Source organism: Aythya marila, assembly GCF_965140915.1.
Source record: "Aythya marila genome assembly, chromosome: 5".
NCBI classification, from domain to species: domain Eukaryota; kingdom Metazoa; phylum Chordata; class Aves; order Anseriformes; family Anatidae; genus Aythya; species Aythya marila.
In genome coordinates, this window is record NC_139046.1 from 37,473,049 (window position 1) to 37,498,136 (window position 25,088).

Below are 25,088 nucleotides of genomic sequence, written 5' to 3' on the forward strand. Positions count from 1 at the left end.
AATGCTGTTTCCACATATGCAAAAATAAACTGATTTGAAATCTTTCTTCCTATCCCTAGTTTTTTTTCCTATTCAAAACCACAAGATCTAGAAATACCCTGTCAGTCAGGGTCTTACCACTAAACAAGCAGCTTCATGCGCATTATTTGGTTTTGGTCTCTCTCTGATTGTCCTTTCAGGTCAGAATTATGGAAGAGGAGATAAAACTAGCCAACATGAAGACTGGTGAATCAGACAGCGCTCTGTACAGGAAATACCAGGAGCTGATGGGTACAGTGCAAGGAAAAGAAGACCTGATTAACAGACTGGAGACTCAGCTAGCAAAACAGGTAAAGATACCTTCTGTAGGGAGATCTGTAGCTTCCATGAGCAGGAGGGATTCTGTAGTGCATGGTTCTAAGGCACAGCTCATGTCTCCATTGCATGTTATCCTCTTACAGCTGATCTGAAGGCAATGATGCCCTGCTCAGTATGAGATTTTCTCGTTCAATTCTCCTTTCAGGCATAAGCCTCCATTCAGCCTCAGTAGCCCTTGTCTTTTCATTACAGAAGATTGGTCAGTGTCCTTGAAGGACACATTAGGATAGACTTGAGTCAGTAGCGAGACCCTAAATTGTAATGCTGAAAGCTGCTGACGGTATTTCTCTGGCTATATAGATTACTCCACAAATTCATTATGGAATCCATTTCTAGCTCAGCATATGCTGCATCTTTGGAAGGGAACTTTCACAGTCCTCAGCAATCCTTTGGCGTAGTTCTTATCTTGCCAGATGTTTTCATTATAAAAGACCAGCTCTTGGTCTTTTCTGTTCTCAGTACGTGGAAGGCAGGAACTACTTCTACACTGGGATTTATATTTCAGCTCTGTTAAACGCCGTGGCCCTATGGTCTTGTTTATAACATGAGGAATGTGATCATCTTATGTTGCTAAATAAACTTTCTTTTTAATGGAAATAGTTTGTTAGAATTTTACACAATTATTTTGCTGTTTGAGTTGCACGTCACATGTAGCTAATTGTCACCTGTTTCAAGGGCAAAACAGATCAGTAGACTGTCTGAACTTAGATCGAGTATAGTGTGGAGGTCAGGCATCAGGTCTTTGTGATACTCAGGGTTTCAGGTCACTTTCCTGCGCCAGCTTACTCTGGCAGAAAGTAGATGAAGTTTCTGCATTTTGGAAGAGAAAGAAGGTGTTCAGAAGGAGCTACAACAGTGACCTTGGTCTGGAAGCAGCTCTTGTAATGGATGATGGAAAAAATTCTGATTTACCCAGAAATGCAAGGTGTGATTTGATTAAAATCAATAAACACAAGTTGGAGAAATGTTTCTGTTAGTAGAAATATCTCAATTCCAGCAACAAGAGGCAAAATGAGACTTCTGGAAAGATGAAGCTTGACAGTTTCAGACAAGAAATCCTCGCTTTCTGGGTCACTGGTTTAGTTGCAGATGGTAGGAGTTCTGGAAGGTCATTAAGGTCATTAATGTAATATTGCAATCCTATTTTGTTTTCACTGGGTTGGAGAGAGCTGTAGAGTTCAGAGCATTATTAAGAGGACACTGAGATCATGCCTGCACCCCACAATAGTGTGGGACACAACAAATTCCTAACTGCTCCTGGATCTTAAAGCACGGTAACTGCTTCTACAGATGCCGTGCCTGAGTGCACTGGCTCTGCTTAGAGGCAGGGCTTACTAAGCTCTGTGACAATGCTGTTGTAATGTTGCTATTCTGATGTAGGACCTTAAGTAAAATCTTGATGTTGCACTTCAAAATATTGCTATACTGTACAATGGATCTCCTACCATTTGGTCCCTGAATTAGTAGGGAATTGAAGATGTAACAGTGTGATGGTTATTCAAAGGACTATGGTAAATCTGCTACATTTGCCAGATCGTTTCAGGCTAATAGTCATGTCTAATATTCTGACTCCACCAAAGGCTGGTATCTGATAATTAGGAACACACACACCCATGTTCAGGGAGGAAAACTAAATCCTTCTCTTGAAGCATGAGATTAGATTACTTTTATTTCATTATCCTCAACTGCAACTTTTACTGCTGCCCGGTAGTGTTGCCAAGATCTATTTTAAGTTCAGCAAGCATTTTTGAATAAAAGCTTTTAAATGTGTGGTTGTGATTAAAATCACGTGCTGATTAAAAGTGATGTGAAGATGTTGGGAACTTCCTGCAATCTACTGTGTTTCTGTGTGGCATTCAGTGAACACACACTCTTCAGTTTTCTTGTTCTTTGTTTTTAAAGAGGCATATACATCAACTCTTATTCTCATAATCAGTGGTATTTGTTCACATCATGGGGGGAAAAAAAACACGACCTAGCAGAGAAATTGTCAACTGCTACCAGCAGCTATTACCCTTGTCCATTTAATTAGAAAAACCAAGGGCTAACTGTGCCATACAGAATACATTCCCTCTCCATACCTTGCTCCTAGAATTGATTTCTCCTTGTAGTTTAAATTAGTATGGAGGGCAGTGCTCCTGATGGACCCACAGAGGAGAGGAATAAAACACTTCAGGTGACTGTAGCACCAACCCAGTGCTTTTCAAAGGAAACTTCCTGAAAAGGAAAAAACGCAGCTAAGAAAACAGCTGCAAAGATGTAGCAACATTGCCCAAGGAGCTCAGGAGGGGGAGGAGAAATGTTCATTATACAAATCACCAATATTCCCATAACACCTTTGTGTAGATTAGAACCAGTCTGAGCCAGTATGTAAATATACCACCATTTACCCCATCTAACACCCTCCTAGCTGGTCTTAGCATTTCAAGGTCAAGTTTTGGAGCTTTTTCCAGCCTGAGTCTATATCTTTATGTTCTCAATGAGAATATTGTGTGTTAAAAACATATTGTTACGAGTTTTCATCTTACCTGCGCTTAAGATCAATACTCCACACCTGCACCCACTGAATCCCTTTTGCTCACAAGAATTACATGGTTTTGTAAATCATCTACAGGCACTACTTACTGCTGGCTGAAATTTAATAAAGAACTGCGTGTGGGGGGAGGAGGGATGCTACTGATGCTCAACAGCAACAATGCAAAATCATCTGAAACAAGAAAAGTTGGAGACTACTCAAATGAAACTGTGGGAGGTGGGCAGTCATTACCCAAGTTGAGTTTTGGTATTCCCCAAGAGTCTCTTGAAACAACCCTCTGATTTTGACTCCAGGGACCGTGTAAAATAATTTAAAGCTTTTGACTTTTCATCAGCCAGCTGGATAATAATATCCAAACAGCAGTCTTAAATTGTACATCTGGAATGGGACCTTCAGTGAATAAGTCACTCCTGATGCAGTAACCTGCTGAGAATACTGCTGGTTATACTGTCCTGATGCATCTAATCTTTTTTTGGCACAGAAACAGCTGAGGACTGAGGAAGCCAAAATTGTTCAAGAGAAAGCTGCCAAGATAAAAGAGTGGGTAACATTTAAGCTGAGAGAGGTGAGTCTTCAGCTTGCTGCCACGTTTCAGGGCCTATGGGTAGATGCAGTGGCTGCATTCACAGCATCCTCCTATGTAGGACAATAACGTGAGGACATTCAGTTTGCCACAGAAGCTTTCACCTGGTTTGCCCCTGCACACATTCAGCTGCAGGACTAGGGTCACCCCTCTGACTTAGGGCTAGTTACTGATTTGGGCAAACTGTGAAGGACTGCTAAGTTGCTAATGCCCCATAGAGGTCTCTGAAGACTGTTTCATTTGCTAGGCGCAGATGCCTTTCCCCCAGCTTTCTTCTGCCTCTCCCTTTTTCTGAGGGTGCTGTTTCTGCATCTTTTCCTGACAAAGCAGCTGTGACACAAACACGTCATCCTTTGCTCTGCCTTAATTTGCTGTCCCTGACCAATGCTGTTTTCCTACTACCCAGCATTCTCTCTTGTCTGGTCTCTCTCTTATCCATCCTGTATGTTTATGTCTGCATTTGGGCCCAATTCAGTATCAGCTAGAGTAACGAAGAAGTATCAGTGGGTCAGCACTCAGTTTTAAAGACACTGTAGTAGTTTGTGTATGGGAGTTGGGTCTATCCATTCTTTCCTTTTTATTCCAAGTTAAAGCCATAAATTTCCCAATCTATACCAGAAAATAATCTTTTGGAGGTGAAAGAATTAGTCTTTGTGGGCACTAGTTGTGTTGGGATGCAATTTTGTAATCTCATTAGATTGATAAAATGCTATGTGCTAGAAAGCTGTGCTTCCTTCATTCTCCTGGATGAGGTAACTTAAGGTGCATCTACGCTACTGGGTGGTGCAGCACAAAGAAGGAAACGCAGGGTTGAATTAGAGGGACCTGCTGTGAATCCAGGACCATACGTTCACGTGTATTTAATGGCAGTGGTGTTCATGCCAGATGGTGATTCTGGGAGCACTTCATACGCAAGTAGACCACTGTTGACTGAAGGACTTCGCATCTACGTTGTAATTAGGTTGCCCTAGATGGCACCATGAGTGCAATTTCAGCCTTGATTCCATCAAAGGGAAACCTCTTTGGATGCACCGTTGCGTTGCTTGACTGTATGTCGGGACACTTCAAACAAAGATATAAGGAAAATTTGCAAAAAATCACTTGTGCACTAATTGCAGATATAAACACATCCATAATGTTTTCTGTTTGATCCCCTAAAGCGGGGGGATCTTGTCTTACACATACAGGGGGAGAGGAAAAATTCTGCTACTGGGTAGTAGTTATTTGGTTGTCATAACAGCTATTTCTGAAACAAGGGTACACTATAAACAATAGCAGGCAAGGAAATTAAAAGATCTATCTGAGAACTTCAAATGGCATATACAGAGGCTATTTAAGAAAGCACAGCAAAGTGTGAGTGGAGCTGCTGAGGAGAAGGATTTCAAGGTGACGGGTAGAATTCACACTTTTTTTTTCCTTTTTCTGTTCAGACACTTGAATGTAAGTAAAGTTGAAGACTTGCTCTGTGTAGAGGAACGCAAGCACATACACAGTTATGCCTAATTTTTCAGCTTTTGTTATTGTTGTTTCACAGCTTGAGCTAGAAAACTACCACTTGAAAAACTGTAATCAGAGGCTGACGGAGCAAATTGAAGCCCTTCAGGATACATTGCAAGGTAAATGCATTCACCTGGCATTGTAGCCTAGTAACCAGCACAAGAGTGGAAGGCAGCATTCCTGGGTTGTATTCTTAACTTTGTCAGAAATGTGCACTTGTGACAGCGAGCAAGCAGTATAATTGTTCTGTTTCTCAGTGGGTCTGTGTTTAAGACGGGCATAACATTGTTTGGCTGCCATAAAAGCTCTTCATTGATTTCCCATCTGGGACTGAACATGGGCCCCTGTTTTGAGACAGGGACAACAGATGGAGAACTTTGGTCTTCAGGGCTTGAAATCAGTACCTTTCATCGCAACACATTTTAAAGAGGAAATTCTCTTTACCATTTTCTTCCTGTTTTTTTTTTTTTTCTTTCCTTTTTTTTTTTTTTTTCTTTTTTACTTTCTTTTTTTTTTCCTTAATGGGGTTGGTTTGGTCACTGAAGGTGAGCTAGTTTCCAGAACTTCACTGGACATGCAGACAAGGGGCGTTTCTTTGCTACAGATGTCTTTTTCTGGCGTTCCCATCAATCCACAACAAGGGAATAGGGCAAAATTCCTTCTAAATCCCACCATGTTTCTAGCTAAATACTTTATTGAATAGGTTTTTCTCATCCCCTCTGACTCTGGCTGTTTACAAAAAGAGAATGGCTGGTAAGCTGCGTTAATAATCTGGTATTAAGTGTTCCCTGTAGCCCAGTGCTCTGGGCAATGAACAGTTCTACCCTGTCCTCTTATCCCACTTTTCTCACTATGCCAGGCTAAATCCAGAGGCCCCTGCAGAGGGACAAATCTTTTTGCTTGCCACACTAACAATAAGAGCTTCTTCTGCTTAATTTCCTGTCACATCCAGGAAGCTGCAAAAATATCAGTAATATTTAAAATTAAAATGAATGGCCTTTTTCCAGTCTAGACTAATGATTTGCCTCAGAGGCAGGGGAGAGTGTGTGCCAGGCCTGTGTGATAGGAATAGCTAAGGTAGCATCCAGATTCTTGTGCCTTGGGTGACAAGACCAAAACAGCTCTGATAGTTGGTTTTTCTCAGCTGTATTTCCAGAAATGGGTTTCATTCTCCACAATCAACAGTAATTTATTGTGCTGTTTGTCCTTCCCTCTGTTACTTTTGTGTCTTCAGTTTGTTTCTACTTCCTCTTAACAATACCTGTAGAGTTTGCTGTTGAAGCAGCATTTTCAATCATGTATGGTGAGTGTGACTGCACAGCTTTTTGTGAATTCCAAAGCGCATTATGAGTTGTTGCTTTTCAGTAAGGTAACATATAAATGCCCAGGTAAGTGAAAATCATGAAGTGATTGGTGACCACACACCATCCTGCAGGACGTCATATGCATACTTAAGTAGTAAACATTGGAAATCTAGCTAATCTAGAAAAGAGTACTTGAGAAGATTAGACATGAAGAAACCTGTACAGGTTTCAACTGTACAGAAGCAAGACTGAACCTACCACAAGGTTAATTGTGGCCTTCTTGCCTAAGCTTAGTGCTAGGAAGTAAAGGCCTGAGTTTATAATCTCCTGTGGGATACCGCAGGTGGGCAAGAGGCATGGACAAAGTGCAGGGCTTCAGCACAGGCTTCACTGATCAGTAATATCCTCTGCTACTCCAAGTTTTATCCACGCTTTCTTATACCCTAAAGTTCCTATGCAGTAGAACTGAACAGGAGAACTGAAGTCAAAGGATCCGTGCTAAGCAGTGTTCTGGTTACTTAGGTGGTTTTTGACAAAGTATTGTGTAGATAGGTGCACTTCCTTCTTGTGGCTGTCGTATAAAAGGACTGCTGTATTGGGCTAGACTGAAAGCTTGCCTAGACCAGTGTCCTGTCTTCCGGTTGGTTGGGGAAGCTGTAGGAAGGAATGTAGAAAGCACTGCCAGTAGAGCTGTCCATCTCTCGTGTACCCTTCCAGCTTTTGCCATCAGTTAGTTCGGAACTTCATAGGTCAGAAACTCTGCCTGAACTGTTACTTGTAGACACTGAAATTACTTTTTCTGGCCAATCTTTTGGACACTGCAACATTGCATTTCCATGTTTGGGAAAAAGTAAAAAAGGGAGAAAAAAAAAAACAACACCACACCACTACCTTACTTCTTCAAACTTCAAACACATTGCCTGATAATTTCATAAGGTACCCCTTAATTCCACTTTTGTGAGATTAATTTAACAGTTATTAGTCATTTCTTATATATCTTGTCTGTACCATTTCCAGTTGTAAATATCCAACACTTTTGTTATAGCTGACCCCACAGAATAGAAGAGATGGCAGTAGTCACAGTGAGGCCACGGTCCTCCTATAGCCTGTCCTGTTATGGCTGCTATTGAAATACAGCTGACACAATTTACGCTAGCTAGCAACATTTTAGACAATAAAGAATTTGAATGCCCTAACCATATATTCTCCTCCACTGTAGGTATGACCAGCATTTCTCCCTTTAAATCTCTTTGGAGCTGTAATTCTCTGAAATCCAGAGTACCACAGGCTTCTTTACCTGAGAAGATAGACCAGAAATCTATGCTTCTTGCACCTGGTTTCAGGCAGCTATGTCAAACAAGACCTACCAAACGTGTCTTCTCTACAACAAGCATCGTCCTTGCCAATGACACCTTCACAGAGGATGGAGAGGACAAATCTCTGCTTTCTCAGAACACACTGAAGCTCATGCCTGACCCATCAAGCTGGAATCTCTCTGCAGAGAAAGACATGTTTTCAACCATAAGCTCTGAACACAGGTTAGGGTGCTCTGATCCTGTGTCTCTGGACCCTCCAGCTGAGCCCACAAAAATCCTTGAGGCTTTGACTTTCCGGTCTTCACTAGAGGGAAACCATTGCACTGTGAGCACCTTGCAACAAGTGTCTTTGGACGGGGCCGGCTCCTCCGATGATCTGAGTGCCAGGTTCCGTTCCCACCACCTGGATTCCACCTCCTCAGGAGAAATAATGAGCATGCTTGAGGGCACCCTCCAGACTGCTGGGCCACCCCTGGCCATGTCAACGTCGGCTGCTACAGCAGGTTCCATCTGTCCAGGGAGGGAACGTGGCCTTGGAAGTAGTATGACCTTTCCAAAAACACGGACTCCCAATGCACCAAGAGATAGTATCCAACTAGCCAAGAGACATTACAGCCAACCACAGTCAGGTGCTGGTTCTTTCCATCGTGTAATGAGCTTAGAGGCCAGCACCTTCCAGCCCATACCAGTCTGCCATGGGCCAGTGGAGGAAACAGACATTGATGATTATAGGGTGCTGGAGAAGATGGAGACAGAAGGTGGCCTAGTGAGGGAAGAAGCTGGAACATATGAGATCAAGCACTTAACTGCAAAGAGAGAAGCTGTGAGTTCTGAGGCTGGCATGCTTGATCCAGGATGTAAACCCCCCACACCACCGCTGCACAGATTCCCGTCATGGGTAAGAAATGCAAGGACACCAGTCTGAGAGTTGCTGTTCAGCTTTAAGTAGTGCCCAGTAGTTAGCCTAGAACAGCTTTTGGTCTCAATCAATCATTTTCTTGTGACATAAATCACATTTCCAAACCACCTGGTCTGGCAGTTCCAAGGATGGGACATGCTACTTTCACTGACAATTTTATTGTTTCTCTTCCCTTTATTAAAAAAAAAAATATATATATATATATATAGTATTCAAGAAACAAGTAAAAACAAAAGTCAACAGATGCTGCATTGTGGCTGGTCCTTATGGGTCATCAGAAGTCCATCCTTAGTTCTGTTGTTATGTATTTAAGATTAAAAAAAAAAAGAAGTTTTAAGTGCAAGTGAATGGACTAGACCAGGTAAGTTCAGGGTCAGAAGAAGCTATAAATACAAGAACAGACATGTGGACAAGATGTCAGCATTCCTATCTCGTGGTATTCTTTCGCTATCAGGAAATTTTTGTGAAAACAATTGGTAGAGTGAGTATACATCTCCTATTGTGTATTTTATGTGACATAGGTCTGTCACCTCCAGTTACTTCTTAGTTCAGATGGCTGTATTTTTGCTAATGTGTCAATCCAACTGGTAAAACTTGGTGAAAATCAATATAGTATCCTAGGAGACAAGCCAGTTTTTTTTTCAGTTTGCTTTTTTATAGCATAGACAAACAAGTGGTTTATTGAAGGTGCAAAGTCAAGCACTGCATTAGTCGTCATGTTTTATTTTACGTGTTGTTGTTTGTTTGGTTTTTTTTAATATGAAAACTTAATTTGTGATCTTTGGATGTGTCCTTTATGATACCAGTCTAAACCCCAGTATAATCACAGCTGGATTTCTGAAGGAATCTCCTGTTATTCAGTCCATTGTATGGAGCTGTGTTGGGAATGAAGCTGGATGGTGTAATGAAGAAACTGCAGTTTTCAAGATATTTGTTGCAGAAGTCAGAAAGGTGTCATTGGCAATGCACTCATTTGAAAGTAGGGAAATAAATCTGAGATTGGCTTCTGTCCCTTTCTCTAACCTAGAGTTCCCATGTAAGGTTTTTCCAGTCCCTTAAGCTAAAGTTTTCACAGGTGATTGCTAGCTACCCACACACGTGCTTTCTGAATGTCCAACTGGAGACTGGCAATTAAGTGTGATTAGAGAAATGCTGAGCAGTCTATCTGCTGTAACTGTATTCAGTAGTTTTCATTGCAGACAATGTTATATGATGTTAAATTCTCAGAAAGTCAGGTCATGGACATCTCAGAAAAGGTACTCCAAAGACAGTGGGTACTTGAAAGAACCTAGTTCTGAATTCCTCTTAGATATCTAAGAGATACCCATATTTCTTAGAGATAACACATATCAATGTCCTTCCCAGCATTTCTGTAAAATCTGTGATTAATGTTTGTGAAGCGTTACAATATTATACTCAGGAACACCACAGGAAAGCTTATGAGAAAATCCATTGTTTTGGTTTCAGGCCACAGTCAAGTGAGTGTATCTAAGTATTAATAGAGTATTAAATAGTAGACTAATTAGTAAGAAATGTCCATTTTGTGCCCTGAATAGGAAGTATCTGGGGAAAAAAAACTACACATATTTCATTAAAGGCTAAATCACATTGCATAAGTATACAGAAAATATTAATTCTGTTACTTTTTTTTTTTTGGTGTGCTTGACTTTGCAGTCTTTGGGTACATTGGCATATACGTATTAGGCATGTTACCTGATAGTGATTGTACACCTTAAGGAACAGCAAGAGGATTCAGATTTCTAGCTTTGATTTTATCCATTTTAGGCTGGTTGATGTTTTAGAACATTATACTTAGTTAAACATTTGAGTCCCTGCCTTGGAATTTTTTTAATTTGTGAAGCACTGGGAGATCCTTTGTACTGAAAGCTCCATGTGTTGTTATAACCGAGACACAAGCTTATCAAGAACACTCCAGGTCTTTCTTTCATTCCCTTATCAGATAGTGGGAATCCTTTGCAGGTGGTGACTCAATAATTTGTTCTATTTTAGGGCTGATCTTGATTCATTTTAATGCATTGCTCATAAAAGAAGAAAAATACCTTTTATATGTTGAGATGCAGCTGTTGACAATTGCATGTAGGCATCCCAGTCTGGGTGTCATCTGTAGCACTTCTAAACCAAGTCTGATGTGATTCAGGGAATCACACACATGCACGTTTCTGCTAATGGTCGTTTACCCAACATCTGGTGAAATGAGGCAAGTTTTCTTAGAGAGACATTCCTTCTTACCTCAAGGGTTTATGTGATTCTGTGACACGAGCATTTCTTTTCCTGCAGGAATGGTGTTTTTGACTGACCATTGCTGTTTATGGTATTATTGTTCCAGGAAAGTCGAATCTATGATATGGCCAAGTCTGGCATGAGGCTGTCTGAAGCAGCTGCTGTGAACGACGCTTCCAGCTGCTGTAAGTTCTAGATAAAATCCATCTTTAAAGGGGGTGACAGTACTGGACCTGAGCATCTGTCTGTTTTCAAAGTAAATTTGATATCACAGGTAGCCATGATAAAGAAAGGAAGGGCAGAAGGTATATGTGATCCTGGGGGTGGCTGGTGCCAGGCTCTTTGTGCCCCCCGTTCAGTAACATCTTCAGGGGGCTCTGTTATTTCCTTCCTCACTTTGTTGAAACTGTTCTGCCCCAGCATGGCTGTGACCTGCTTTTAGCCTTGTGGTTTCACCATTACTTTCCCCTGTTTGTGAACCAATGTGGAAGAGGAAAGTAGCCATGAAATGGTTCCCAGTGAGGGTGGGAACAGATTGCCCATGATGGCTTTTACCTGTTTGGACATGGTCTGCAATCATACCACGGGGAGCATGGGGTGGGTAAGAAGCATTACCGGCTAAATGAAGAGAACACTGCAGCTGCCTCTGGCAGTTGTATGTAATTAATAACACATCTGGTAGCCTTTCCGGGGCCACACTGTCCAGGACAGCAGTCTTCTTCCATTGTATTCTAAAATCTACATGAGGTACACACATACATGTACCTCTCCATTAAAACCTGCTGCTTTTCACCAGATTGTGTTATTTGTTCTCTTGCTCTGTCTCTGATTTTTCCCAGTTTCCAATTTCTCACGTTCAGCTTCTGGGCCATTTACCGGTTTCATCCACAGAAACATGGCGGTGCCAGTCTACGCTATGCTGAAGGGGGTAAGGAGCTGTCTCACTTTTCCTCTTGAAAAGCATGGGCCAGGGCTACCACTAATTTGAGAGAGAATGGGGTGAAGCTGTGCAGAGAAGGAAAGAAAGAGAATGCTAGGAAGGACTGAAGACCAAAGGAATGCAGGAGCAGCAGATCATTAAAGAATTTAGAAACACAGAACACTTTGGCAAGTGTTGGTCTGGGAAGCTTCAGTATGCATCATGAAGCTGTAGATGCCTAGGGCTGATGGTGGATGTAGCCTATAGAATGAAATGGAAGAGGGACCTTGTGAGCTCAAGGGGAAGAATTAGGTTTGTGGAACAGTAAGGGTATAATCAAAGGAGACCCAAACAGATGAGACTAGAGAGTCCAGCTTGAAGGGGAAGAAATGAGGAGCCCTGGGACAGCAGTGGGAAAAGCAAGGGCCTGCTTTGATTGCTGTCTCCTTATGAGCAGAGATGGTCCTGGAGAAACTCTTTCCTTACAAATTTTCTGTTTTCCAGAAAGCCACACAGATCAGCAACGTGCCTTTCTTAGATGAGTCTTCGGGCTCTGATGACGACTGTGGCTCCCATGCCAGCTTTAGGAATTCTACTGCTGGATCTGAAAACAGGAAAGCTAGCACGCCAGGCAGCCCTCGTGCAGTGAAAAGAGGTAAAGTGGGAGTCTTGCTACTGAGCAGTATGAATGCTGTCCCCCCAGATGAGGCAAGGTGTCATGAACAGTGTCATCAGTGACAAGCAGGCAAATGCACTGCACTGGTGATGCTAACAACTTGACACAGCATACATGCAGACATCAACAGTTACTCAGTAGAAACCTGTCCTTTTAGATGGATTTTGCTGCTGGTAGTTTTCCATACAGACAATTGCTAAGTTAAGATTGTGGGAAGGATTATTTTCCAAATTAATCATACATTGAGTGAACCATCAATACCTTTTCTATGACTTCTTGTGAGCCAATATTGAGACATTAAAGAAAATAGTGTGTTGTTGTTGTTTCTATCACTGACTGATAATTTCTTTACCAGTAAGCAAATTTTTCCTATCTTTGAGAGGCATCAAGTAATCTGGTCCTGGCTAGGACAATTCTCCTTGACTTCTGGGAAGGTCAAAACGGATCCTAGAGTGGTATACTCATTACAATTGGCAATCAATAAGATATAACACTAAATGTAGTTTAATTTTTGTTGTGATGCATAGGTTGATGTATGGGCAATGTCCACCAGTGGGGGAAGATTCATAAAAAGCAAAGCCCACTTGCTGGTGATGGAGCCTTTGGTTTGAATGGGAGAGGCTTCAGGCTTTATAATGGATGTTTCCAGACTGAAAACACGATGTCTATGCTTTAGATAAGAAGTCTGTTGATTTTTATCACCATTTATTCAACAGCAGATTTATTTCACTGTCAGTATCCAAAACTTTCTCACTGCTTGTCTTCCTAGGAAAAAAAAAGTCTCAAAAGTTTGATTAGTGTAATGTGAGTTTCCAAAGTCTGATCTGATGTATTCTTCCTGAGCAAAGGAGCCTTAATGGTGAACTTAAAAACATTTTCAGAGTGCTCATTATCCAGGTGCAAGTTACACCCAAGCCTACTTCTGCTTAGCTATGATTCTAATTCTTTCATTTTGAACAGGTGTTTCTATGTCCTCGCTGAGCTCTGAGAGTGACTATGCCATCCCTCCTGATGCCTACTCCTTGGATGGGGACTATTCAGAGCCAGAACATAAGCTACAGCGGACATCTTCCTATTCCACTGATGGTGGAATCTGCACTGTAAGTCTTGCTACATCAGTTGCGAGGGGGTGCAAACAGGGCCTTGGCCATGAAAGAGGAAAGCATATCTACAATATATTGAGTTCTCTGATGCAAAATGATGCTATAGCACATTGGACTGTTGGTCCGGCTGGTTTGTAACAAAAGACGCCATCTGAGGCTTCAGCAGAAGGCGCAACTTGTGTTATATAGTCAGATATAAGCACAAGCATTGAGGGCTGTATTCTTTCCTGATGACCTGTACTGTTTTCCTGTGGCCATACTCTCCTTTAATGATGGCTATACTTTTGTGACAGAACAAGTTTGGAAATTCAGAGGAAAGCAAAAGAAAGGATAGTGCCTTCTTCACATAGTGTTTGCAGCTGCTTAGAAAGTCTAGGACTTTCTTCAAATTGAGCAAAGAGCGCTGACCTTGGATGAATGCTTATCCCATCTGACAATGTAAAGAGGAACGTGACAGAGATACAGCAGATGTCTGAGCTCAATTTCATACTGTCATTTGCATGGAAGTGTGAGAGGTGCAAGATAAGCCCACCTTGCTCTTTGCCCTCTAGGAATCCATGGAGAAATCAGGTTACTTGCTGAAAATGGGCAGTCAGGTGAAGATGTGGAAGAGACGATGGTTTGTTTTAAGAAATGGACAAATCATGTACTACAAGTCTCCGGTAAGTCACTGAGATATGTTTACTCCTGTGTGAAGGCTCAGGAGGAAGGCTGGCTGCAGAATGAGTTCCAGATTGGTAGCACTGGCAGATGGGGCAGCCATGGACAAGCTTTCCCCAAAATGCCCTGTAGAGTTTTGTGTCTGACCCACAGGCTCAACCATAGATTCTGTGCTCAGGCAGTGAAGCTTTTTGTGGTGGCAGTTTCCAGGTGTTGAATGGTCGTTCACAAAGGCAGAAGTTTGACATCTACTGGTTAACTTTGTACAGATGACATAAATATGCACATTTATTTAATGCTGCAGTTAGATACTCTGAGACCCATGTAATTTCTTCCTACTGAAAGAGTTGTTGGCTTTTCTTTCCCCAGAGTGATGTTATCCGCAAACCACAGGGGCAGATGGAGCTGAATTCCTCGTGCCAAATTGTCAGAGGTGAAGGGTCCCAAACATTCCAGGTAAGCATTGCTTTCTCATCCTGCAGATAACCATGCGCTTGATGGCTGGGTGATTGAGAGCTTATTTCAGGCAGAGTAGCACTGTACATCTCAATTGATAAAAGCTAACTTTATCTGGCTCCTGTATTTGTTTGCACCAGCCAGGCAGTTAGCTTTGTAAATAATGGGGAAATTATAACCAAAATACAGCTTTTTGCCATTGAAAGAAATTCTCCTTTTTTTTTTATTTTGTTTTAAACTGTGGCACTTTCTTTTTGCAGTTGACACTGAGAGCTTAAAATCTGTGAGAAAAGTTATTCTTAGAAGAACTAGAGCTAGAGCATACATAGGATCTCCTCTGCGACACTCCTCTCGCAAGATCTCCAGACTGATCTTGCATGTGTAATCTAGTGAAAGATGTCCCTTCCCATGGCAGGGGGTTTGACTAGATGATCTTTAAAGATCCCTTCCAACCCAAACCATTCTGTGATTCTGTCTGGAGGATCTGAAGAAAAATCTAAAGCTTTGGATTGCTATTACAATTCAGTTTCCAAAGCATTAGAAGTTAGCTCATCACTGGGCTTTTAAGTCATTATTGTTAAAGAACACTGTAAAGGAGTCACTGAAGTTTCTGTCATGCTCTGACTGAAAGGCACATGGCCTGGGCTGTGAGCTACCTTCTGCTTTTATGATATCGAAGTTGCTAAGGCTCAATACTCTTAAATCCAGTGTCTTGCCTCTCAAAGAGTAACGAACTATTTAAGGCAAAAAGCAATAAAATGTGAAGGATGCAAAAAGTATTTCTGCAGCCACCTTTAAGATGAAAAAATTAGCAGCAGCACTGAGAAACAAGACAGTTTGAGAGAGCCGCAATACCCAAGATAGCCCATAGGAATTTGTTTCATCTCTATGAGTTCCAGATCTTTCATTTGGGCATTGAGAGTTAGCAGCTTTTTTCTTATAACAAAAAATCTCTCCTCAACCACCAAAAAATAGTCTGTATGGGATAATGAGACTCAGCAGCTGAAGAAAAAAATGTCTAGGTATGCAGATTTATAGTTCCTCACTGCTTTTCCTTCCAGCTCATGACAGAGAAGAGAACCTACTTCCTGACAGCAGACTCCCCCAACATCCTGGAGGAATGGATTCATGTCCTACAGAGCATCCTTAGAGTGCAAGTGACCAGTCCTGTTGGTGTTCCTCACAGTGATGCTAAACCTACTGTGAAAGGCTGGCTTACCAAGGTAAAATACTGCTTTTGACTTTATTCAGTTTACCTCAGTATTGACAGTGTACCAGCCTCTTGGTTTGCAGAGTAAACGTCAGCAATAAGTTAGTATTTCAATACCCCCTAGAAGAATGTGACAAGAAAGTGGCAGTAATATGACAGTGTTCCTCTGCATGTCAGAGAGGAAGGTTTGTATAAGTGATAAGGAATAGGACAAACAAGGCTACTGAGAGATACTGACTTTGTCAAATAGTGAGCAGTAACAGATACATAACTTATGTAGGCTTTTCTTCAACAGAACTCACAACACTTCAGAGTTTAAACAAACAAAAACCAGGAAACTGTTATGTGTCACATTTACCTGATCTGAACTTGTGGATATAGGAGAGTTTCAAAGAAATGGCTTATATGTTCTAATAAAGCATTTATTTCCAATAACAGACTGCAAGCGTATAAAGTACAGTGGCTGGAAATTAATCTGTTTTATGCCATTTCCATACATTATCTTCCACAAGCACCTATGTCCCATCTACTTAGATGGGATGTACCTACCTGCTTTTGGAAGTGGGGCCCTGTGTGTTTTGAGAGGAGCTTATATTTACATACAACAAATAATATATTGTAAAATAATTGAATTGAAAATAGAATTTCTAGAAAATTGTGCCAGCAGTACTGCTGATGTTAAAGAGTATGTATTTCTCTGTCCTCTGTATAGGTCAAGCACGGTCACTCTAAGCTGGTCTGGTGTGCACTGATTGGAAAAACTTTTTACTACTATCGAAATCATGAGGATAAGGTAATTCATTTTCCCTTCTTATTCTTGAACCCTTCATTCCCATTTCTTATGAAACTTTCTTTCCTTTTACTGCTTCTGCCTCTACCGCTTCAAAACCTTCCTTGGTTTTACTTATCCCTTTCTAATAGCCTCTTATCCATGAGAAGAATATATTATTTCTGAAATAGCTAAAAAAATAAAATTACAAAAGACTCAAAAGGCAAGTGACTGCTCTTTCTGAGATCAGTATATATCTTGTTTCTCACTATCTACATTTGGCCTTATGAAAGCTTTCAAGCAGGCTGTTTTATACAGTAGCCAGTATATTCTGCATACTGTCATGAAAAGGAGCAACAGCAACATGGAAAGAGGAAGGTCATTTAATCAGTTCTTCCATTTCTAGAAGCTTGGCCCAGTGTTCCATTATTTTGTCTAAACCCATGTTTTAGCGTATCAAGGAATACTGTGACTTATATTTGGGATTGACCTTCAGGGCTAGCACAGCAGATACTCTCTGTGTCTCAATCTGCCTCTTTATGTAATTTTAAAAGTACTTATTTTCCAGTAGAAAATAAGACCCAGGTCAGGACCCAGTAGCTCAAGGTACTGAACAGTGGACCATCAGAAAATACATCCTACATTGGAAAGCCAATGATGTAAACACAACTGATAAGTATAATGAGAGGAAAGCAATGATTTATGGGAAAGATCATATTTTTCATTTGCATGTTCTCATTTTGACCTGTAGATGCCCCTGCAAGAAATGTGGTAGTACCAGAGTTTTAAAGTACTTTACTTGAACAAGGAGAAGGTTCTATAGAAATGATATAAGATGTATATAAGACGTGTATATATATGTATCATATATGTATAAATTATATAAGATGATATATGATATGAAATAACTAATAATAATATTAGTTAGGCAGTGAATTATAGTTAGTTCCTTACATTTTACAGAACTGTAACATTTTGAACTGTGTTTTCTATCCCAGTGTCCCTGTCCATATATAGATATTAACTGTACTTACCTAGCTTGCTTCCTCCTTCTAGTGTCCCTTAGGACATCTGCCTTTGCGTGAGTCCAAGGTGGAAGAAGTGGACCGTTCCTGTGACTCTGATGAAGATTATGAAGCCACTGGTGGAGGACTTCTGTCATCCCACTGCACTTTGGTGATTCACCCACAAGACCAGAGTCCCACATACTTACTTATTCGCACAAAACATGAGAAGGTAAATATGGCAGTCTTTTTGGAGAGCAAGAGTCTTTTTGGTGTCAGCCAACAAATGGGGAATATAGGCTGAAAGTCTTTGTAGAAAACAAGATCCAGGTTGACCCACACTGTTTTCATCCTTATACCTAGAATACCTGGCTGTACCATCTGACAGTAGCAGCTGGTAGCAGTAATGCCACAGTGGGAACATCATATGAACAGCTCATTGGCAAACTGTTGGATGCAGAGGGAGACCCAAGTAAGTAGAAACCACAAACTGTTTTTCATGGTAGCAAAGCATAAGGAGGGATAATTTCAATCTTCCATTTTAATCCAGCCAAAGGGGAGGAGAGGGGATTCTCAGTAGAACAGCATGATGTACGGCATTTCACCCCTACTTTCCGCAGTAACAGCTTGAGAGGGTACAGGCATTGTAGTGAAGTTAGACAAATCTGTCACATTGTTATGTTGTTTATCAAAGCATCTGAATCTTCTGTAACGTAAATTAAATTTAAGAAGTGGAGCTTTAATTTTTCCTGTAATGGTTGGTCATGATTTTCCTTTTGTGGGAATCTTGATTGTACAAACACATGCTTTCTTCTGAGTGCACACACTGACACTTGCCTTCACATCTGTTCTTCTGTCCACATGCATAAACCCTCACACATAAATCCATACTTGTCTGTTCCTCCTCATCTTTAGTATTCACTCATTTACATATGTTTGTGCACCATGTTCTCAAATGTGTCTTAACATGTGCATTTGTACTTAATACTCTTTCCTGCACATACACATTCCTACACCTGTCTGCAAACCTTACTTAGAGTAGTAATTTGTGTTAACAAAGATCCCCATGGCATGTGGGGTGCTTTGCTCCCAGGGTTCTCTACCAGTTCAGCAAGGCTCTTTTTCAACATGGGGACTGTTAGGTACCTTCTGTTTCTGACAGTGCATGTTTTTGCCTCTTTGCTGCTTCAGATTCTCCTCTATGGAAACACCCTATGTTGTGCTACAGTAAGGATGGCTTGCACACATCCCTCACCACTCTCCCATCTGAGGCTCTGCAGACTGAAGCTCTGAAACTTTTCAAGGTACTTAGAGACATTACACAGTTTTCAGCTACTTTGCTCAGTTGTTGGGGAAACAACATTGGTCATATTGTTGTTAGTCTCAAAACTTAGTGTCACCATTGGTTGCTTTAGACAGGCCTGCCGGGTCATTTAATTACAATAAAACTGTCAGACCTAAGGTGACACCCATTCTTGGAAGTTTAACTTCTCCTTGTAGGTAATCTGGAGCTAGAAGCCATGTCCCACAAAGGTTGTATGCTTTGAAGTTAGCTGTACCTTCCTCTTTCCTCTCTAAGAGCTGGACTGACAGTAGGATCTGCAGTAAGACTGGACAGTCTTAAGAAAATAAAGGCAGACGTGGAAAGCAGGAAGCACATTTTCCTGATTCTCCTGCTGATTGTGAGCTCCTCAGGCTGGGGAAGGTTAAGTAAATTTCCCAGTTGTCACAGCTGTAAAGAGGGAGGGATAACATTTTAGTATTTATTCCCACACACTGCTTTAAGGGTTATTTAGAAGAATTGTCTGTAATGTGTTTTGGAATCTGGGCTGGAAAGCACCAGAGAGGAGTCCCCGTATTAACAGCATTGATTAACTTCCCTATTTTACAGTCCTGTCAGCTGTTCATCAATGTCCCCGTGGAAGCACCCTCTGTTGATTATCATGTGTCACTTGCCCAGACAGCACTGCAGGTCTGCTTGACACATACTGAGCTGCAGAATGAAATCTACTGTCAGCTTGTTAAACAGACAAGTTGCCGACAGCCCCAGAACCACTCAGTCATTCAGGTGAAGTCTTCTTTGTCACTTCTGTTCTGTAAATACTTCCTATTTAATTCCATGTTTTTAATAATTAGCAACGAGGCTAAAGATATGCTGGAGAATCTTAATGCTTGAACCGAGTGCGACTCTATAAAAGGTCACTCACGGAAGCATTAGTCACCATCCAACATTTTGGTTATAGTGTTCTATTAAAGAAAACAGGCAAGAAGTACAGAACAAGAATGATGACCAGTTTTATGTTCACAGTGCTGGCAACTCCTGGCTTTATGTGCTCCTCTGTTCCTGCCACAACATCACTTCCTCTGGTACATCAAACAGCACTTCCAGCGCCATGCAGACCCCAGGTAAGCACTGCAACATTTTATTTTGCTAAGCTGATTGCCTTCTGTCTCCACTACAGAAATAGATGGAAACCAGTTTGTATCTCACCTGCAAAAATCAGTTGAGGGAGTGGATGGAAGGTTTCTAAAGGTATCTAGCTGTCCCCCTTCAGTCATTCACACTCATTTTGTCACTTACATTAAACTAGGTCACAAAATTAGCAGCAGAACTTTTTGCAGATGCAACTGGAGCTACCCAGGGAGTTTTAAAAATTATTTTTATTTATTTGCTGATGCAATTAATTTCTTTTATTGATAGAGTTACCGGCTAAATTTAGAATGAATTTTAGGTGATTACATTCTGCTGTCTGGTTAGTAGGCATACTGACAGTGCAGAAGTCAGGCAGAGAAAAATTCACCATAAAACATAATGAAAAACAAACCTGAAATACATTATTTTTTTTTTTTTTGTTACCTCCTCAGTGTGTTACACAGGGTAACATTTTCCCCCCTACAAAAACAGTGCAAGATCATTGTGGCAGCAGTATGCTCTTTGATGTTCATGCTGTGCTCTTTGTGTGTTTCCATGGTGATCTGATCTTCAGCATGTCTGACTATGTCCTTGGCAGGGTCAGGGCTAGAGATGTCTAGTCGTCTGTTTGAACAGTCTGTACTCAGAAATAGTAAGAAGAGTGGAGTGGTTTCATATCGAATATACACTTAAATACTCAGCCAGCGTATGCCTTAAAACTCAAGCTAAAACTGTCCTGGTATTGAAAAGGGGATCTGTGTACTCCTTCTATCAAGCGGATTTTATTTATTATTTTTTTCATGCTGCCTCCCCTTTGCTATTTCTTCTCAGAAGTAAAGCACAGATGTGTAAAACAGCTCCTTGTGTTCAGGCTGTCTCCCCATTGCCTAAGGCAACACATTAGGGATATTCTGGCTAGTACTGGAAGCCATCTCTTCAACCTCATGCATTTATCAGCTCCCAAAATGGCCCATGCAACTCAGCAGTGGAGCTGCTGTACTACCCCTGAGGACTATTCCATTTCATAAGGATGTGCTGAGCTCTGTGAAACTGAATTAATACACCAGCTTTAAGCATTACTATGCCAACAGTCTGCCATGTTATTAGTCCAGGAGCACCTTTATCAACAAATATCTTCAAACAGAAGCAAAGAGGAAATCTGTGTATACAATCCAGCAATGCAACTGTTTTTAGGGGTAGAAACAAACATACAGAAGTTGCAGCAAACTGCGCTTATATTCACCTGTAGTTTAGATTAAATTTAGAGCAGTTACTAAATGAGACCTAGATTAACTCCTCCCATCTGGCTTTAGGAATATGCAAGTCTCTCTCCATGGAGCAGGCAAGGCTGTTTCGTGACCACTTAGATGCAGATACTCTTTCCCTGCTTCACACAGTAAATGATGCTAAGATATTTACATTGCATATTGCCTATGATCTAGATTTAAGTAAGACCTTCATTCTAGATTTTTTTTTTTTTTTGAAAAGTGACATGGAAGTATGTATCTAACGCTCCACAAGTAGGGCACTGTTCTAGTCATAAGGTGCAGGGCTCAGGATCATTTGGGGAGAATTTGGGAGCCAGAAGCAACGGCTTCTCATTGAAGCAAGATTCTCCCTTGTGAAAATTGTTCAAACATGTTACTGGGGAGGCAAGCAGCATCTTGCTACAGAGAAAAGCCAGAGCTCCCGACTTCCGTGTTGCTTGCAGGGATTTAACTGGAGATTTAATCAAGCACTGAAATCCTGAAGGCATCTTGAATGGAGTTGTCCTCCCCACTCCTCACCTACAAAGTGTTAGCACTGTTATAAATCCTTGGGTTACATTCAATTTCAGAACTTATTCACTATATGCATTGTTAACGTTTTTCCTACAGGTGTTATTGACCTGCCTGGTTTTAGAGATGGATAAATCTTTTTGGTCAATGGAGCTCTCTCTTCACTATGTAGTAAACTAGTCATATTAGTAACTGTCCCTGTACTGTATTGAACTATGAACAAATCTGAGCCTGCTTTGAATTAAAGTTGCTATTGACTGGCAGATTGGATTCATATGTGAGAACTTGTAATTTGTCTAACCATATAAATTGATAAACACAATTTATATAATCCTGTTACTGAATCTAATGCATTAAAATCTATGATTAGTTCTTATTAGGACTTGACATAATAGTAACTAATTTCCTCTGGCATGACAGTGAGGGCAAACTACTTGGTCTTGTTTCAATGGATATTATGATGGCAACAGGGTACAGAAGAGGAGGCTCCTGTACTATATCTGGTCCACTAAGAAGCAGGGAATACTCCTGTGCTTCCCAGAGGGTTTGTAGTCTACCTTAATTTCACAGAAGGGTGGAGCTCGGGTTTGTTTTGTAGCTTTTCACTTGAGCTGTTAGTCTGTTGAAATGAACTAGGATATCTACACAGAGATGTATCTTTGCTTGAGCAAAAAATTGAGGAGGAATGCTTTGTCACAGCACGGAAATGGATGTGAGGACAAGGCACACATAGAGCATATGTTTGTGACTTATCTCCATCTCATTGCTTAGGAGTGAAATAGGCAAGTATGCCATCTACTGCCAGAGATCAGTGGACCGCACTGTGCAGACTGGTGAGCGAGAAGCCAAGCCCTCACGGATGGAGATTGTGTCCATCCTGCTGAGAAATCCCTACCACCACTCACTGCCCTTCAGCATCCCAGTGCACTTTATGAATGGAACCTACCAGGTGAGCCACTGCAGCTGCCTTCCTTCTGGGCACTAGAGGACCTTAACCTGCCTCCTTCACGTGAGCAGATAGCATAATATACCATAGTGTTTATAGTGTTTATATGTATCAGACTTTTAGAGAGAGACACTATTCCTCCTACTTGCCATTTTAGCCATTCTTCTTAATAAAATCAAAGGAATCCAGTCCCAGCCATACAAGTCAGAGGAAGAAAAGGTAGCTGGGAAGAAAGAAGAGTCATTGCAAGTGTCTCGGTATGAGAAAGAATGTAATGTGAAAGGAGACAATATGCATGCAGTCACTTATGTTAAATTGTGAGACACCACTCTGTAGAAAACCAAGCTTCATTAGTTGTGATACTCATTAATGTCATGCTTTTTGAAAGTTATACTCAATTAGCTCCTATTGCATCACAGGTTGTAGGTTTTGATGGCTCCTCAACAGTTGATGAATTCATCCAGCGGTTGAACCAGGAGACAGGAATGAGAAAACCATCCCACATGGGATTTTCTCTGTTCACAGATGATCCTTCTGGCAGGGATTTGGAACACTGTTTGCAGGGCAACATAAAGGTAATTTTTTTTCTTCCTTTGCTACATGTAGCATACATCTTTGAAGAGCTGCTAAATGACTACTAAATTTTTCTTAATGCAGATGAAAAAGATCAAATGCATGTGGGTCTTGCCTATCCAGATTAGTATTTAGAGATGAGATATTCATATCTTATCTCAGATCCTAGTTAGGACAAAGCACGTTCTGTTTTAATAGGTGATAAATTGGTATTTTTTTTTTTAAGGCTCTAACTCAGATTTTAGCACATATTAAAGTTTAATTTGTCTCAACCACAAAAATAAAACATGACTGAGCTAGCTAGCATGATCAGATATCACAACTAACATCAAGGGTGACACTCCTAATTGAGACAAATTTATGTTAGGCCGTGGATCTCTTGGCACATCTGTTTAAATCTTATCTATTGGATTATTAAGTATCTTTCTCCTTGCTATCTCCAAATAACTCTGGCTTTTCTTGTTGATGAGTGTTCTTAGGGGAAAAAGCTCTACTGAGTGTGCCTTCACTTTAAAAGAGAGGAGTGCCTAGATCAAAGGAAAAGGGAAAGCGGTTAAAGTATTAATGCATCTTTCATGTGGAGATTTTTACTCAGGCTGCAGCTGGGTGACTGCCTTAAGTATGTGGACTAGTGGCTGTGAATGAGACACATCAAATTTTGGTACTAACTTGGGAGAGGAATTTGTTATACAGCATTGATGGAGAAATAGTGGCAGTGATGACTTTAAATAGGCCCTGATATCTACAAGGGACATAAAAATTCACCTTTACACAGTGTAAAATTTCACATTCGGCAACACAGGGAGAAGATGCCAATAACTTTAAATTAGATGGTTTGAAGAGGAAGCTACCACAAGTAGCTTAAAATGATACACTTTGCTTTCATGGCCTGTTACAGATCAGATAATCTGGCGCTTTCCTGGTAACTGAACCACTGTTTGGGAGATATTAGAGTAAATGAAAGAATCTGAGACAAGCAGAAGCATTGCTTTTAGTCATTATTAACAGGTTATTATTTACTCGCCAAGGCAATTTCAACAGCTTCTTAAGAGAAGATAGGATATCTGATTATGTATTTCATGTAGCTTCTTATGTTTACATTTTTTTTTATTGAGATGCCATCGAAAGAGAACTAGGGACCTTTATGAGATCAACTGTGAAAGAACCGGAATAACCTAGAGAATCTGAATGGAACCAAAGAGTTTAACCATGTTGTTACTACGAATATGTGTGACGTATGAAGTTGGAATCTAAATCCAAATGTTCCCAGAATTTGGACATTCACACCCAAGGGCTTCGTTCAGCCAAGTATGCATACAGCTGCCATTCAGAACATATATGACTGTTTTTGGTAGGCTCAGCAGGGCACTTTTGAGGCAAAAAATCTTTCCTATTAACTATGCTTTGGTTCACATTGTGGAGGTGTTTTAGCACGAACTGGATTTTTTTCACACTAAATATGAGCTGGAAGATGTGATCCTACATAACGGGCTTTCGGGCAATTTGATCAGACTAAAGCTAGTCCAAAGGAAAATCTCACATACTGTGGGCTGAAGGTCTTAGGAACAGCTGTCTCACTGTGCAGATCTGCTCCTCCTGGGCTACATGACATGCTAATGCAGGCATAACCACAGAGTTGGTACCAGGCCAGAATTCACTCACAGATGTCCCCCTGCAGATCTAGTGATGGAGGTTTCTGTTGCAAAGCTTTAATTTTTATATACTATGTAATAGAAAAATGAATCATTTTGTCACTCTTGGCTGCGTTTATGCTGATCCCATCTATTTCTTTATCTTCTATGTTCCACAGTACTTTTTTCACCTTCCC

The 25,088-nt window shown here is 40.9% G+C and overlaps 2 protein-coding genes across 5 annotated transcripts in view; one reads left to right on the forward strand and one right to left on the reverse strand.

Moving 5' to 3' along the window:
• Positions 1–17,704, reverse strand: part of TMEM229B (transmembrane protein 229B) — a 92,428-nt gene extending 74,724 nt beyond the window's left edge. The window contains exon 1 of the mRNA XM_082762407.1: positions 17,581–17,704. The gene's annotated coding sequence lies outside the window, so the exon portion shown is untranslated. The remainder of the gene's footprint in view (positions 1–17,580) is intronic.
• PLEKHH1 (pleckstrin homology, MyTH4 and FERM domain containing H1) overlaps positions 1–25,088 on the forward strand; it is a 50,291-nt gene that overhangs the window by 14,077 nt on the left and 11,126 nt on the right. For all 4 annotated transcript variants that reach the window (XM_082762395.1, XM_082762396.1, XM_082762397.1 and 1 more), the window contains exons 4-22: positions 180–329; positions 3,375–3,458; positions 5,011–5,092; positions 7,497–8,491; positions 10,860–10,938; positions 11,593–11,681; positions 12,177–12,327; positions 13,309–13,448; positions 14,003–14,113; positions 14,481–14,567; positions 15,629–15,790; positions 16,490–16,570; positions 17,603–17,782; positions 17,914–18,022; positions 18,742–18,854; positions 19,442–19,618; positions 19,859–19,956; positions 22,513–22,690; positions 23,107–23,262. In XM_082762395.1, the coding sequence (XP_082618521.1) occupies positions 180–329; positions 3,375–3,458; positions 5,011–5,092; positions 7,497–8,491; positions 10,860–10,938; positions 11,593–11,681; positions 12,177–12,327; positions 13,309–13,448; positions 14,003–14,113; positions 14,481–14,567; positions 15,629–15,790; positions 16,490–16,570; positions 17,603–17,782; positions 17,914–18,022; positions 18,742–18,854; positions 19,442–19,618; positions 19,859–19,956; positions 22,513–22,690; positions 23,107–23,262 (3,222 nt within the window). The remainder of the gene's footprint in view (positions 1–179; positions 330–3,374; positions 3,459–5,010; positions 5,093–7,496; positions 8,492–10,859; positions 10,939–11,592; positions 11,682–12,176; positions 12,328–13,308; positions 13,449–14,002; positions 14,114–14,480; positions 14,568–15,628; positions 15,791–16,489; positions 16,571–17,602; positions 17,783–17,913; positions 18,023–18,741; positions 18,855–19,441; positions 19,619–19,858; positions 19,957–22,512; positions 22,691–23,106; positions 23,263–25,088) is intronic.